The 17,500-nt window shown below is 44.7% G+C and overlaps 1 protein-coding gene across 1 annotated transcript in view; it reads left to right on the top strand.

Moving 5' to 3' along the window:
• Positions 1-17,500, top strand: part of pard3bb (par-3 family cell polarity regulator beta b) — a gene marked incomplete at its 5' end in the record, with an annotated part of 350,920 nt that overhangs the window by 69,763 nt on the left and 263,657 nt on the right. The window contains one exon of the mRNA XM_080839773.1: positions 2,282-2,459. Coding sequence (XP_080695899.1) covers positions 2,282-2,459 — 178 coding nt within the window. The remainder of the gene's footprint in view (positions 1-2,281; positions 2,460-17,500) is intronic.

Here is a 17,500-nt window from a genome sequence, read left to right as displayed (position 1 = left end):
CCAAATCAGGAAACGTCTGGCTTTACCAGTAAAGTCTTCTTTCTCCTATGCCTCTCGCTGTGTCGGGGCACACACACCGGACACACACACAGACACACACACACACACACACACACAGACAGACACACACACGCCCATGGAGGCCCCTAGAACGCCCGTGGCGTTTTGAATGCAGAGTCAGTGGTCTCTGTTGAAAGAGGCTTACATTCTGTGTATATAACAGAGGCCAGGCAAGCGCTCGGCTCTAAAAAACACAAACTCACACACACCCACCCACCCAGGCGGGCACGCACTCTCTCACAGCCTAACACTCTCGCTCACACACTCGCCGAGGGCACACGCTGCGGATGGACCAGCTGGGCCGCTGAGCACACACACACACACACACACACACAAGCACCTATACCCACACACACTCCACCGTCACACACTCGCCATGCTCGGCTCCTTGGATGTCCTGTACAGCGTTCTGATACACAAGGTAAAGGTCTTCATGAAATCAGGCAGAGGTCATAGAAAGGTCAGGGCTGACCGTGTGACTAGGTGGAGTTGTTTATGAAGTGTTTAATCTCCAATGAAACCAATGGGCTCGTTGTATATTCTGTTCTGTGAATGTAGCTGTTTAAATCGACCGATTTACTTAATTAAATGAGTTTCTGTGATGATTGAAGTGGAACAGAGACACGATTGATGTAAACAGGGCTTTCATTTTTAACAACAGCAGAATAACAGAGTTCACGACACCTTTTTCATCTTTGGAAAATTCTATTTTTGTCGGTCTTGGTATATATATTTTTTTTATTTTTTTGTATTTATTTATAAGGTTTTAAGGATTTAACCATTTGGCTATTCTCATGAATGGCAGGACAACCTGGTTTACAATGAGACAGTTATATTGTGCATATATGAGTACAGTTATATGGTGTTTAAAATGAGTATAGTTATAGTCTGCATATATGAGTACAGTTATATGGTGTTTAAAATGAGTATAGTTATATTCTGCATATATGAGTACAGCTATATGGTGTTTAAATTAGTATAGTTATATTCTGCATATATGAGCACAGTTATATGGTGTTTAAAATGAGTGTAGTTATATGGTGTTTACATGAATACAGTTGTATTGTGTATATATGAGGTGCTTCTGAAGTTGTGTCAGTAATGTAAGTTGTAAGAAAGTAAATAAGATGGCTGACGACATTAATGATGGTTGCTGGTGAAGCAGTCGGTGTCCTTGAGGTATATAAAGGTGAGATATATAAAGGTGTATATAAAGGTGTCCCCTGAGCAATGTGTTCTCTTTGCTATGTGTTGTTAATATATTCAGCATATATCTTATCAAAATATCTTTTCAATAATATTGAATATTTAACAAAACTGTTCCAATATTATTGACTTATTGCCCTTAGATCCTAAAAATACTGCCTTCACATTTAATCACAATGGTGCTTCTGATCATGGTGAACTGTCACATAAATTATCCTTTTTTTAACTCCAGCTTTATAACAATCTCAGACAGGGCCCATTTGATGGGGTTTAGCAATCAGTATTTATTTAATAGGTCTGTAGGCTGTATTTATTTAATAGATCTGTTGGTTGTATTTATTTCACAGGCCTATAGGTTGCTGGTACTGCAGCCTCTGTGGTAGTCAGGGGGTCAGAGGGGCTTTACACACACATGTTCACTGGATCTTGGTCTTCAAGAGAGAGTTGGAATTGACACAAATCAACCTACTTAACTGTCATTTCCATTTCCTTGAGGCCATATTGATTAAGTCATATATGTAGACGAGGCGTAGATGATATATAGCTCCACTATAGCATGCTCCCCAGACAGAGGTTAACATATAGTCGGGGCATATACTAGCCGGTCGATTGGTCCAATTTGTGCTGTTTGTCTGGCTGTATTTCACTACTTAAACCTTTACCGTAGACTGTGTTCACCCTTAGCACTCTGTAAGTGCATCTTGTGCTATAGTATTCTTCAAAATTGACCTCAGGGAAGGTTGACCTTACTAAGACCTTACTTATTCACTCCTGGCACTCTGTTACTACATGCTATGCTGTACTTGCCTTAGCTTGAACGCGCGTGCATACATGCAAGTGCGTGTGTGTGTCTGTGCGTGTGTGCGTTTGTGTGCTTGTGCGTGTACGTGTGTGCGCATGCGTGTGAGTGTAAAATAGTGCGTGGCTCTGAGGACCTGCTCTTATCATGTAATGATGATTATCCTTGTGTGTGTGTGTGTGTGTGTGTGTGTGTGTGTGTGTGTGTCCGCTGCAGTTGATCGCTGTCTATGAGGAGCAGGAGGCCCAGCAGAGAGGAGCTGTGAGTCCAGCGGGCGTCTCTGGGAGCAGCGAGCCGGATCGGCCCAGCCCGGAACCCTATGACTCAGAACTCTCCATCTTCCAGCCAGTCAGAGGAGGCGAGATTGAAGTCAACTCCTCCGCCCTCAAATCTAGTATGTGCAGTAGATTTCTCTCTCTCTTTCTCCCTCTCTCTCTCTCTCTTTCTCCCTCTCTCTCTCTCTCTCTTTCTCTTGCTTTTTCTCTCTTTCTTTCTCTTTCTTTCTGTCTCTCTCTCTCTCTCTCTCTCGCTTTCTCTCTCTTTATTTCTCTCTCTCTCTCTCTCTCTCTCTCTCGCTTTCTCTCTCTTTCTCTCACTCACACGCACACACCACATACTTCATTCTCTCAGATGTTTAAGATTCACATGCTAACATGTCTATTCTATTTCCGCTGCCTTTTCATTGACTAGAACCCTGTTTCCACCATTGTAGGCAGCAGTCTTACCTTTTTAAACTGTAAGCTGTACTTCTTAATGTTGCCTAAAACAAAAGGCTTTCAGAGTAAATAGTATTACTAATACTACTACTTTTGCTACTGTGACTATACACTTCTATATAGTTTGTATTTATTTCTTTATTATAAGTACACACACTTAATTATAACAATAGTGATACTAAATGACTTATAAGTCGATGAAGATGTCGATCAAGTACTAATAAACCAGGCAGACAGACCGTCCTTAGGAACCCAGCCAGCGTGCCCTCCTCCTCCTCCTCTTCCTCCTCGAGTCTGGAGGGGACTAAACAGCTCACTTAACTTTGAGCTGCCTGACGGAGCCTTAGCTAATGGTGGCTGTGTGATTTAAGGAGAAGCGAAAACAATCTGGGGCGCTCTTTAAAAGAGACCGGGGTCTGTAGCAGGAGCAGTTAGCGACAGCGCGGCGCGGTGCGGTGACCTCGTCTTTTGTTTAAAAGTTAATGGTGGATAAAATGAAGCCGCTCGCTCAGCTGACTGCTGGGATAATGAAGGCTTGCTAATGGGGGAAAATAAAATAAAAAACACTCATTGGACGCTAATGTGCTAACTCGTCAGCACTGAGTCCAAGAGTACTGCAGTGTCATCTAGGGAAAGTTTATATTAAGGCACATCATATTAACTTTTAACAATGTTGATTTATTTATTAAGTTCAGTGGTTTGCCACTTCTTGTCAGGGGAAACGCATTGAGTTTTAATGTGCAAATGTTTAAGCCTGTGCAAGCGTCATTTGAGAAGTCTCTGCAGAACACTGTCCTGACCGCAGATCCCATTACTGGTATTTTTTTCTTTCCATTTGAAGCATGGAACTCGTTGTAGCATTGAATTTAATATCACACTTCAAAGTCAAACATTAGCTCCTTCAAACTCCAAAGCAATTTTTCAGATATGTTGAGACTCATACACCCTGGAGTCTCAACGATCAATTAGTGTGTACTCAGTATGTTTGTATCTCTATGGTGATACGGCGTGTGTGTGCCAAGTGTATATCTATCTATCCATCGATCAGTATATTTGTATTTTTATGGTGTCCTCAACAGTCACTAAGTGTGTATATCTATGGTGTACTTCTTGATCAGTAAGTTTGTATCTTTATGATGCACTCATCAATCAGTAAGTATGTATATCTATGGTGTACTCATCAATCAGTAAGTGTGTATCTCTATGGTGTACTCGTTGATCAGTAATATTGTATATCTCTGGTGTACTCGCCATCAGTAAGTTTGTAGCTCTGGTGTACTCATCAATCAGTAAGTGTGTATATCTATGGTGTACTCATCAATCAGTAAGTGTGTATCTTTATGGTGTACTCATCAATCAGTAAGTTTGTATCTCTCTGGTCGACTCATCGATCAGTAAGCGTGTATCTCTATGGTGTCCGTGTGTCAGAGTCAGTTCTCCTTGGTGTTGAGCGGTCAGATGACATCATTTTTCCACTTGCCTGACATCGCCTCGTCTTCGGACATGTGTGTCTCATTAGTGCTCTACCTGAGAGAGCACGGCCCCCTCTCACAAACGCTCAGGATGGAGAAAACGTGTGTGCGTGTGTGTGTGTGTGCGTGTGTGAGGTAGAACATTACATGCACATGCTTTAGATACTCCCAGTGGAGAAGGAACATGAGTCCATATCATGATGGGTGTATGTGAGCCAGAGAATGATGAAAAGTGTGTGTGTGTGTGTGTGTGTGTGTGTGTGTGTGTGAGCTGTGTGTGTGTGTCAGCGTGTGTGTGTGTGTGTGTGTGTGTCAGTGTGTGTGTGTGTGTGTGTCAGTGTGTGTGTGTGTGTGTGTGTGTGTGTGTGAGCATGTATGTATGTGTGTGTGAGCGCGTGTGTGTGTGTGTCTGTGCGAGCGATAGAATGTGTGTGTGAGCATGTGTGTGTGAGCGTGAGTGTGTGTGTGTGTGAACATGTGAAAAAGCAGGCCAACCAGAGAAAGATGGAAAATGTGTGAGTGGCTGTTTTTCTGCATGTGATGGTGTGTTGGCATGGGAAATGGAAATGAATAGTCACATATCCATCAAGAGTATGCTATTGATTGTGTGTTCACAGCATTAAAGGTTCCTGTGTGTGTGTGTGTGTGTGTGTGTGTGTGTGTGTGTGTGTGTGTGTGTCGGTGTCATTTGAGATTAATTCTCTGAGAGTCTACATGTGTGTATGTTGTCTAAACGTTTTGTGTGTCCGTGGTTATTTAAGTGTGTGTTGGCATAAGTGTGTGCGCGCACGTGTGTGTGTGTGTATGTGCACGTGTGTGTGTGTGTGTGTGTGTGTGTCCTTGTAAATGTCTGGTGATGTGTCAGGTTTAGCTGTAACTGGACTCTAAGCCTGTAATTGCAGTGCCTGTGTGGAGACGTGTTCCTAGCGTGAGCTCTGGGAGGACGCATGATGCTGACACATTCCAGGGTGGGAGTCCAGTTACTCCATCTCTCCATCAAGCGGGAGGAGAAGGAGGAGGAGGAGGAGGAGGAGGAGGAGGGTCAGCTGACAAAGTTGTCTTTGAGCCTGTCATTCCTCTGCCATTCGCCACAGCTGTAAACTTGCAGCTTGTCATGTCGTGCCCCCCCCCCCGTGGGTTAAGATCTGAGTCCCACTAAGCACACCAGGATGGAAACTGGCGGTGGTCTGGTCCTGGTATGGGAGTCCCTCACTACACTAGTTTTGGTTGGCCAGATCAGGTTTGACCTCATTTTTGTTCTGCCTTCTGGGAAAGACCACGTAAAGATGGCAGATCATTCAGGTTCAGTAGCTAGATAGCACAACCGTGACTTAAGCTGTAACGGCTGCTTTTGTTTGTCTGTTTGTTTTCTTTTGTTTGTGTTTGTGGTACTTGGCAACACCCTTCCTTTTCTCCTCTGGTCATCTCCACCCCCCCCATCACGCCCCCAACCCTTGAAGCCCAACCGTAATCGACACCCCCCATACGGCTACCCCTCCTTTGCCCGCCCCCACACACTCATAAATGGATTACCCCAGGGATTCCGTGGGGACTGAAGCCGAAAGTCCAACCATCCATGAAGAAATGGAAAGAATGGCATCTTTTCAAACCTAATAACACTTCTCCTTCTCTTTCTCTATCTCTCTATCCATCTGTCCGTCGTTCCCGCCCTGCTCCCCTTTCTTCTTCTGTAATGTAGTTATGTGAATGACCTGTGAATGGCCTGGGCTGACACCTGTGCTGTAATGCTATTTTATGCGTAACTAATTTGTTTTATTGCCTCAATTAGTTCACCAAGCGTAGCTGCACAGGAGAGAGAGAGATGGGGAAAGAGAGAGAGACGGGGAGAGAGAAAAGAAAAAAAACAATTAGAAATCAATGGACACTTTCCTTAGGTTGTGTTCAGTGTGAAATGTTCGGGGCAAGGTTTAGCGCTGTGTTTTATTGGATGTTTAACTCAGTTAGATGTTTGATTGAATGTGGGTTTGAATGCCTGCGTTTGATGAAGCGTGACGTTGAGACGGGCTAGTCTACTCCTGGACGTGTGTGGAGAGAGATGAGGGATGTGTGCACGTAAAGCTCTGCAGCAGAGCCTCTTTGGGTTGTTCTTGTGCTTTAACCTTTTGGGCAGCAGGCCTTTCAGCTGATGGATGCACCTTTGTTATCTATGAATGATAAATACTAGAGCCACATGGTTTAGTGGGGGCCCAAGATTGTACGTTTGGGATAATTGGGGTCCACACTGGCCTTCATATGAGGTTTAGAGTCAAACCTGGCCTTCGTATGAGGTTTAGGGTCAAACCTGGCCTTTGAATGAGGTTTAGGTCAGGGACAGGATCACAAAGTGGCTGGGGTATTTGACATTGAGTTGATAAGTGATAGTTCAGGATGAGTTGACATGTACTTGGTGGTTATAGATGGTCTATTGATGGTCTATTGATGGTTTATAGATGGTTTATAGATGGTCCACTGGCAGTGTTCATTGATGCTTTGAAATGTAAGATGCTTTATGTTCAGATACTATATCGATAGGTGGAGTTGTGTAATGATGTGGTTAATGTAAGAAGCTTTATGTTTAGATACTATATCGATAGGTGGAGTTGTGTAATGATGTGGTTAATGTAAGAAGCTTTATGTTTAGATACTATATCGATAGGTGGAGTTGTGTAATGATGTGGTTAATGTAAGAAGCTTTATGTTTAGATACTATTTCCATAGGTGTAGTTGTGGAATGATGTGGTTTATCTGAATCTGAATGTTGGGATGAGAGCAGTTGGTCTCTTAGAAAGGTTACTGAGTTTTGAAACTGTGAGTTTCTGACAGTGACTACAGACAAACTCCAGACCAAGATGAGATCAGGCTTCAGCACACACTCACCTAGCAGGGGAATTAGGAACACACACACATACACACTCAAACACACACACACACACACACACACACACACATTTTATGAATTGAAGACTGCTCTTGAACTCCTGCTCTGTGACATCATATCACCTTGAGACCACCCAAAAGATTTACACACATTCGCAAGCACGAACACACACGCACACCTGATGAACAGTTCAGATCCTCCCTCTGTGTATTTCTATCAGGAGGTAGCGTTACTGTTTTAAGACTTCTGCAGACGCCACGATGCTTGACCCCGAGCAGGAAATACAGTCGTGGATGGATGATAAGCAGGCCCACCACATGCTTTGTTACTCTCCTTACATTTATAGACAGAACAGAACTCCCACAGCATCAGGCAGTTAGATGGGTGGGCCCAATAGCAGTTAGATGGTTGGGCCTGATAGCAGTTAGATGGTTCTGCCTGATAGTCCAATAGCAGTTAGATGGTTCTGCCTGATGGAGCAATAGCAGTTAGATGGTTCTGCCTGATGGTCCAATAGCAGTTAGATGGTTCTGCCTGATGGAGCAATAGCAGTTAGATGGTTCTGCCTGATGGTCCAATAGCAGTTAGATGGTTCTGCCTGATGGTCCAATAGCAGTTAGATGGTTCTGCCTGATGGAGCATTAACAGTTAGATTGTTTGGTCCAATAGCAGTTAGACGGTTCTGCCAGAGAGCAGGAAGCTCTGGGCTGATTCTGGCCTTGATTGGGATCCAGTGTTGGACCAGCATCCCACACCCTCGTACACCCTGTGCACCCCTACTTCCAGTGATGGACCAGTATCCCACACCCTCGTACACCCTCCGCATCCCTACTTCCATTGTCTAAGGGCTGGACATTGAGGAGGTTGACGTTCCTGTTCTCCAAGACCTTGTTTGTGTTTGGTTGTGGGTACAGACAGGCTGGACGGGAGCGATTTGTGTTGGCTAACTGTCTTGGTGGAACAAGCCATCCTACACTCATGACTTGACAGCTCTGTGTAGGCCTAGAGGAGACTAGAACAGGGTTTGAGCGTGGGCTTTATGGACTGGCAGACAACTTGGATCAGTTTGGAGAAAAATGGGGTGCGGGGGGAGAAAAAGTTACCAAAAGAGAGTCTGTTTGTATTTAGCTGGTGATTCAGATGATGTGTTTTTATTGGTATGTGATGGTTTTAAAGAAAGGTGTGTCAAAATCTCTTTCTTTCTTCTTGATTTACATTTTTTATTTGTAATTTTTCTTTCTTTATTACTTCCACTCCCTCTCACACACACTTTTCCCTCCACACTTTTTTCTTCCATTGCGTTCACCCTTACCTCTCTCTCTCACTTTATTCCTCCGTTTCCCTGTCTCACAGCGTGTGATCATTGCAATGTATTGATCCTATGAACAGCAGATAGTGATTCAGTGCTTGTATTCAACCCTGCGGCCAGGACTCTGTTTAGTGTGTGTGTGTGTGTGTGTGTGTGTGTGTGTGTGGAGAGAGTGATGTGGCTGGAGACACACCCTCATCACGGGCCAGGATGCTCCATCGATTGGCATTAATGAGGCAGACTCCCTTTCTGGAGAGTGCTCTGACCCGGGGAGCAGACTCCTTTCCCTCATGTGTTAAAATCACCCGCAGAAGACCAAAATAACCGCGTAACATGTGCTAGAATAACCCGCAGAAGACCAATCTAGCCGTCTAACATGTGCTAGAATAATCAACAGAAGACCAATCTAGCCGTGTAACGTGTCAAAATCACCTGTACAAGACCAAACTAACCGTCTTGCATGTTAAAATCACCCGCAGAAGACCAAACTAACCGTCTAACATGTGTTAGAGTCACCTGCAAAAGACCAAACTAGCCGAATAACAAGTTAAAATCACCCGCAAAAACCAAATTAGATGTCTAACATGTCTTAAAATGTACCCCCAGAAGACCAAACTAGCCGTCTAACGCGCGTTAGAATCACCCGCACAAGACCAAATGAACCGTCTAACCGTCTTCAAATCACCCGCAAAAGACTTAACTCGCCTTCTAACACTTGTTAGAATCACCCTCAGAAGACCAAACTGGCCTAATGTGTTAAAATCCCCCGCAGAAGACCAAACTAGCCGTCTAACGTGTGTTAAAATTACCCTCAAAAGAACAAACTAGCCGTCTAACGTGTGTTAAAATCACCTGCAGAAGACCAAACGGGCCTAATGTGTTAAAATCATCAGCCGTAAAAGACCAAACTAGCTGTCTAACATGTGTTGAAATCACCGGCAGAGGACCAAACTAGCAGTCTCATGCAGAAGCCCCTCCAGCAGCCATGTCATTATGATTCTTACATGATTAGAATTCCACAGATGGCCAGAAAGTTAGAACTGACTTTCAGGTTCACCTTGAGGAGCTTCTGCTCCAAAAACAACAACTCTTTTTGGAAGCCGCCACTGAGGCGTATGATAAGACGTCAGTGTCTGATTTGTTTTGTTGATGTGGCACTGTTTCGAAAGCTGTCATCCTCTTCCATGTATCACGAGCCGTAATCTGCGCCATGTCCTGCATTACCCTTAAAGGCGGCTCCGCTGTGCTCAACACTTCTAATTTCTCACAACATTAGTCCTCAGCATCGCCTCGGATGTGGGGTAGTTATAACTTCCTCTCCCTGCTTGGGTGAAGGGCGTCCACTGCTCACTCATACAGGGAATTGAGATGGAAATCTGTGATGCTGTTTTAAAAAGGACACAGAGCTGGAAACGGTCACCTTCACATGTAACCGTTTGGATTTTTATTCAAAGTGATGTAAAGATGCAAAGTGAATTGTCCCTTTTCCAGATTTTACCGTCCTTTAGCCATGACTGCCATTAAGCACTAACAATAGTGGATTGAATCATACTCTTAAAGAAGTTTCCCCACATAGTGTTATTTATTTATGTCTTTTATCCTAGAAATAAGCCCTACCTAATCCGCATTGAACTTTGACCCCCGACTACGCGATTTGGGCATAAGTACGTCCAGAGTCACTGCAATACACACGTTTGTCCCAATCTAAATACACACTCCACCAAACCGGCCCGACCCCGTCCATTGGAAAAAATTAAATCATTAAAGGCTGGAATGAGAGGAATGTGAGATCAGGTTCTGCCCCCGGCCCCCACCCCGGCCCTGGCCCCTGCCCACTGGAGTATCAGACATGTGATTTATCAGAGAACTTTGGCCCCGCATCATTAACATGATGACCCTCTCCCGTCAGACGCTCCCCTTCAAAGCCCAGCCTCAGACTCTCACCCCCCTCCCCAATCACCACTCAACCCTACAACACCCCCTCCCTAACTCAAAGGTGCTCCTACTCGACCTCTAAACGTAAGTCCTCGCTCCTTTCAGTCCCAGACTTGCTCACACACACACACACACACACACACACACACACACACACACACACACACACACACCATAAAACATGTCAGTGAGTTGGTTTAGGCCTCAAAGAGTAGTGCCCCTGGGATCAAGACCTTAAATATGGGGGTGGTGGCTGCAGCAGGTGACATCTGACCCCCCATGTGAACCCCCCCCCACCCCACACACACACACACACGTGTCGTTTCTTTCCCCTCTACCTAAGAGTTATTAAATGGATCCCGACATCCCTCTCTCCCTTTATGTCTCTCTTTCTGATCCTATCTCTGTCTTATGTGCTCTCTTTCTCTCTTTCTCTCGTTCTCTCTCTCTCTCTCTACTGTTTTCCTGTTGTCCATCATGCTGTATCTGTAGCTATTTTTATGTCTCTTTCACTTTGTCACACTATCTTTTCCTGCTTCTTCCATACCCTCTGTCACCTCTACCCGTCCCCCTTCACACACACACACACATACACACACACACACACACACAGCATGCACGCCCCTCTTAAATGTAGGCAGGTTTGTGTGGGGCCTGTGTGATTAGTGCATTGGTTACACTGTCAGGAGCAGTGATGGGACACGAGTTTAGAGAGAGAGAGAGCGCGAGAGAGAGAGAGAGAGAGAGAGAGAGAGAGACAGAGAGAGACAGAGACAGAGACAGAGGAGACGGGTGATGAGACGGGCATGGATAATTGGGCAGACAGAGGGATGGAGGAGAGGGTGAGGGAGAGGGAGGGAGGGAGGAGAGAGAAAGAGACATGAGACAGGCATGGAGAATTGGGCAGACAGAGAGACGGAGGGATGGAGAAAAGAGAGCGAGAGAGAGAGAGAGAGAGAGAGAGAGAGAGATGGTAAAGCCAGGAAGAGAGAAAGAAAGAAAAAGAGCGAGATAGAAAGGGATTAAGGTGAGAGTAGAAATTGAGAGAGAGAAAGGGTCAGAAAAGGGCAAAGAGAGGGCTAGAGAGAGAGAGAGAGAGAGACAGCGACGAAGACAGAGACAGAGTTTTCTATGTAACATGTTTTCCTGTCAGCAATAACATAGAGTGGTTTGTCATGGACCTAAAGCTCATGAAATTGAACAAGGAAAGAGAAAGAGAAAGAGCGAGAGAGGGAGAGAAGTTGGTAAATAGTCTGCATGTGGAGCAGAGAAAGAGGGATGATGGAATTGTGGGAAAGACAGGAAGAGAGAGAGAGAGAGAGGATGTGTGTGTTTTTGTTGAACTGAGACTGGCCAAGCATATCTGGTTAATCTCACCTGTGTGCATTTGTGTGTGCTGGGCCGTGTGTGTGTGTGTGCTGGGCCGTGTGTGTGCATTTGTATGTGTGTGTTTGGGCCATGTGTGCATTAGCAAAGAGATGTATGACAGGGGTTACTGTTGTCAGGCTGACAACACACCTGCTTTTATCTTCCCTGGCATGTGTACGGAAACTGTAAATGCAGGAGGACACACACACTCACACACACACACACACACACACACACACACCAACATGTACACACACATCTTGTTCAGTACTGTGCCTCTGAGAGCATGAAATGGAGTGGTGTGGTTTTTGTGCCTTACCTAAATATCCCATACTTCTCTCACATCCCAGATCCTTTTGCTAGGGGTGTGTGTGTGTGTGTGTGTGTGTGTGTGTGTGTGTGTGTGTGTGTGTGTGTGGTTTAAAATAGCTGCTGTCATCAGCAGCAGTGGGGGTGATCCAGAAAGGTTACATCTGTTCCCATAATCCTTTGCTCTCCCACAGGGCCCTGATTGGATACACAGTACTCTGGGTGTGTGTGTGTGTGTGTGTGTGTGTGTGTGTGTGTGTGTGTGTCCGTGTGTGTGTGTGTGAGAGAGGTTCTCATCTCTTCTGGTGTACAGGTTTAAAAAAGCAAAACAAAAACAGGATTCTGCTGTCTTGCAGGAAAACTTTCTCAGTTTCCTCTTTAAAAATAATTTACGTTTTCTCCTTCTCCTTCTAACTCGTCCTTCTCTCTATCCCTCCCTGTGTCTTCTCTCTCTCTTCTCTCCATATCGCTTTCTATATCTAGGCTGTCACTCTTGCGGTTGCCTCAGCTTATGTTGTGTGGACCACCTCTGAAACACGATTGATTTCTCTCCTCCCCTCAATCAATTTTCACCGTTTTGGACTCCGTCTGGGGGCCACTCACAGCACCGATCAATACCTGACCCCTTTACGTGCTCTTTGCCATCTCCATATACTTTCAGCCATATTTGGGCTTATCATAGAGATGGCCGTTTAAATCCAGCGTTGTGTCTATCCCAAGCTCACCACTTCAGACAGAAGCTGTAACTCAGACTCCTGAAAGCTTAAGGCCATTGGCGCCCTCATTCCTGTCCGTCTCTTATTTTCGTTTAGGATGTTATTTTTCTTCTCAGCCCGTCTGCTTCCTCTGAGGCCTCCTCAATGTTTTGACGAGCCTCCATGTTTTGTCTGATGGGATAAAGGAGACGGATTTGCCTGAGCTGTTTTGACGGGAGTCCTTCATTGATCTTCCTCGCCTTGCAGCCTCAGGAGGAGGTGGTCAGAGAAGATCAATGCCTGCAGGGAAGATAAATTGAATAGATCCGCTCCCTGGTATCACTTAAGCCTCACTTAATTTACCCAAATGAATACATTTGGTAACGGTATCAAACCTCACCATTAACACCATCATATTAATTTCCTCATGGATAGAGTTATATCTAATGTTATGTAAGGGATAATGTATTGTCCGACGGACAATACATTATCCCGCTTATTATACGGTTACTTGCCAAAAATGATAGAAGACATTCCTCCAACATACCTCTTTTTAATGATTTTAGTTGCCTTTTCATGAGTCCCGTTTAGAAATAAATAGTTCTTCAAGCAAATAGAACTTTGAAGTTTCAGGTGTTGCATAGCAACCCATTACTTGCTGACTTCAAATTACCATGAGTCTGTTACGTTAAAATGACTGGACTTCTTGCGGAATGATATGAAAGAGGTGAATTAGAAGCACAAAACCCGTTGCCAATGACAGCGGTCCTTATCTTTTCGCAGCGGTATATTAGCAGGAATTAATGTAGGGTATGACGTAGGGATGGCCTATTCAAATCAACTGTACTTTTTGGAACATTCTAAGAGCAGTATAATAAATAATAATAATGTGTCATAAATGCACTAGATTTAATGTACTGTAAATGTAGCTTAAAATTAAGTATTATAAATGTTTACAGTAATTAATATGAGATTACATTCCTTGAGGTCTTGAAGGTGAAGTTATTACCCTCTTCAACCTTCTCTTGAATATGCAGTTTATAGTAAATATACAGTTAGCATTGCATGGAATATGCAGCGATCAGAAAATATACACTTAACATGACATCAAATTGGTTCTCGTAGTCGTGGTTATGAGGCAGTGTCTTGTCCCTCTGGAGTTTTCCACCTTCAACGTTGTCTCCCCCTCCAAACTCCCCTCCGCTCTGCGTGACTTTAAACTCATTGCCCCCCTCTGACACCTGCCATCAGTTTCCTGCCTGGTAATTAATGACTTCATACGCCAGTCTGACGAATCGGAAAGGAAGGGATGATCTGAATGAGAAAAATGACAGAGATAGAAGAGTGAAGGGAGGTGTGTGTGTGTGTTTGTGTGTGTGTGGAGGGTTGTATAGAGGCGTGTGTGTGCAGGGGGGTGTGTGTGTGTGTGTGTGTGTGTGCAAGTGAAAAAAGAGCAGAAGGGACATATCGGTTGAGTTTGAAGTCAGATTCATCATTGGGCAGATGTGACGTGAGGTACATCTCTCATGCGGATTGCTACACCAACTCCCAAAGAGTCGCGATGATGGATGAGAGTAGAGAACTTTCCGGAGGAGGTGTGATGACTCACTCTATGATCACACTCTCGATCTGCAGCACCCAGCGCTCTGAACTCAGTCATGCCTCTGCTTTAAAGGTGCTGCGTGGAGGATTTAGGGCATCTATAGATAAAATATAGTATTTAAAATTATAATATATATTATTTTCATTAGTGTATAATAAATAACCTGTTTCTATAAATCATTGTTTTTTGTCAGCGTAGAATGAGCCCTTCGTATCTACATAGGGAGCGGGAACGACTTCCCACGGAGTCGGCCATGTTGCATTGGTATATTCCTACAGTAGCCCAGAATGGACAAATCAAGTGCGGCTCTGACACTGATTGGAGCCATTGAGTCGTAGACAAGTGTATAAGTTACTCTCTTTTTCTCTTCCTCACTTCCTCTGTTTCTCTCTCATCTCGTCTCTGCCAGGAGGTCTGTACAGACAGTACTGTGCTTGCTTCTTCTTATAGCTAGCAGAGGGGTCTAGATGTTGTTGTGTGAGGTGGTGCCATAAAGTATACATAGTTCTCGGAGCGGCGTCATGCCCTGTCCACCGAAGTTACATAGTGCAATACCAGGTGTACCAGGCACGCTGTGGCAGTGGCACAAACACCATTCTCCATATTACAAATCAGTGTACCACCAAAGCTATTATACTAAGGTGAAATTGTTACATAATGTCGCTTTAATAATATCATTAGTTACTTGAGCTTATATAAAGTGAAGCGCAGAATGACGGTAACATATTTTTTTGGAATTGGCAGTCTTGCCGTTGCCACAGACATCATAGAGTATGTTACTGTCAAAGACGATGGTGTGTAATGTGATGGTTCCAATGCCCATCCTCTCTCTTGTCATCATGTATTATTGAACACAATCTTTTGCCCTTTCTTCTTATTATAAGTTTATTATAAAACAAGGCACAGACAAATGCCAAGATTGAGTTCAAACTACTCAGAGTATATTTCAGATCAGTGATATTAATAAACACGAGGCAGTGGCAGCCTGACCTTTGGCTTGCGTAGACGAGTGGGGCGTTGTGATCAAACCCGCTGTGTGTTTATTTTAGCGTCGGATCCGCAGAGATGAATGAATGCTGGAGGCCTCGGTGACTGACAGGCTGACAGCAGGTCTGCCACAGCGAGCTCGTCTCCTCTCTGTCTCCTCTCCTCTTCTCTGTCTCATCTCCATCTCCTCTCCTCTGCAGTGTGGATTAAAGAAAGAAAGGCATTTTTTTTGCTGAGTCACTGTTTGCTGAGTCACTGTTAACCGCATCAGCTGGCTTACTCAGGCAGTGGCAAACGTCCCACATGGAGGTGTTGTGTTGTGGTGCAGGTCCAGGTGCAGGGAAGCGCCAGTGTGTTGCTGTGCTCTTAATTAGCTGTGAACGACTGTGGTGTGTGTGTTTGTGTGTGTGTGTGTTTGTGTGTGTGTGTGTGTTTGTGTGTGTGTGTGTGTGTGTGTGTGTGTGTGTGTGTGTGTGTGTGTGTGTGTGTGTTCTTTGTGTGATTTGTGTGTGTGTGTGTGTGTGTGTGTGTGTGTGTGGTTGTGTGTCTCCCATTAATTTAAATGGCAGTTATGCTGGCTACCTCAATCCACTGACATGTTGTTTCATGGTGCACAGTTTTGGCACCAAAATTTAAAAAGAGAATTTTCCTTTGTGTTTATTTAGAGAGCCACAGGCATAACGCCATCACACTGTACCCCTGACCCGATTCTGATGCTCTGTGTCTAGGGCGTGTGAATTTGGGGATTGATTGATTGATTGAGTATCACCTAATCCATTTTTAACATGAAGTTCTAGTGCCTATTTGGGGTTAGTGTAGATGGGAACAGACCCACTCTCTTTTGACTGTGCTGTTCCTGATGTGAAGATCATCCTCCAGTGAAGACTTAGGCACAGAGGTCCTCTGCATTTAGTTTTGCAGTTAGTAAAAAATGGTGTCAATAAAAAGTTAATCACACAATTAAAAAATGAAAACGTATAATATGGCCAGATTCTGATTCTGTGTGTCAAGATATAGAGCATATGTGAAAGTGTGGGTTAGTTGTTTTGTGTGTGTGTATGTGTTTGCGTGTGTGTGTGTCTAGTGCGCGTATGATAAGAGTCGTGTTGGGTAGCTTAGCTCCCTAGACCCTGGTCATGAGGTGTAATTGGCTGTGTAGTGTGTTTATTTGTGTGTGCCTCTCCCCCTGTCTTACGCTAGGGACCTCTCTCAGTCTTGGCTGTGTGTGTGTGTGTGTGTGTGTGTGTGTGTGTGTGTGTGTGTGTGTGTGTGTGTCCTCCTGTCTAACACTAGGGACCTCTCAGCCTGACACCAGGCATGGTCAGTGGGCCGTGTCTCCTCTCGCCCGTCCCTCGGCCCTCCGCAGGGATTACCTGGGAGAGAGGAGGGGGGGACTGGGGACCTCGGGCCTCTCATGCCCAGCAGAGCCTGTCATCCCTTGGCTGCCCAGATCGGAGCCCTGGCCTGTGGGGCATGGAGGGTGTGAGGGACGAGGGCAATCTGGGAGATAGAAAGCCCACCTGGGGCTAAAGCTGTCCCCTCGTTTAGCACGGAGAGAGCCTCTGCGCCTAGCAACCGCCTCCTCTTCTCTCCATCCCTACCCCACCCCTCCCATCTCTGGGGTAACGCTTAGGACACAGAGGCATTGGCCACCCCTCCCATCTCTGGGGTAACGCTCAGGACACAGAGGCATTGGCCACCACACTGGGGTATCTCTGGGTGCAAATAGCATTTACATTTACTCATTCGACTTCAAAGATCATTTTGGTAAAAAAAACTAACTAAAAAAAAACACCTTTTTTGACAGTTTTAACAACCCTGCTTTAAATAAATACATAAATAGAACCTCAGACCAACCTAAAGTTGAAATTAAATTTTGCATTTTGAATTGCCAGTTGTGATTGTAATCCTAACCCCTATACAAAGTCATCACAGCTAAATACATTCAGAGTTAAGTTCTGTACTGAATGTTTTTAAGCCATTTGCGGGTTGTGTATTTAATCTCCATTTAAATGGCTGTGGTGCTGCTCTCCTTGTGTGTTTAGGACAGGCAATGTTCTGGCCGCCTCTCACTGTCATTAGAGGGAGAATAAAACAGCCACTACTTTGTAGCACACACACACACTCTCACACACTCTCACACACTCTCACACACACACACAC

Source organism: Sprattus sprattus, assembly GCF_963457725.1.
Source record: "Sprattus sprattus genome assembly, chromosome: 5".
Taxonomy (NCBI): Eukaryota; Metazoa; Chordata; class Actinopteri; order Clupeiformes; family Clupeidae; genus Sprattus; species Sprattus sprattus.
This window is presented reverse-complemented; position numbering and strand designations above follow the sequence as displayed.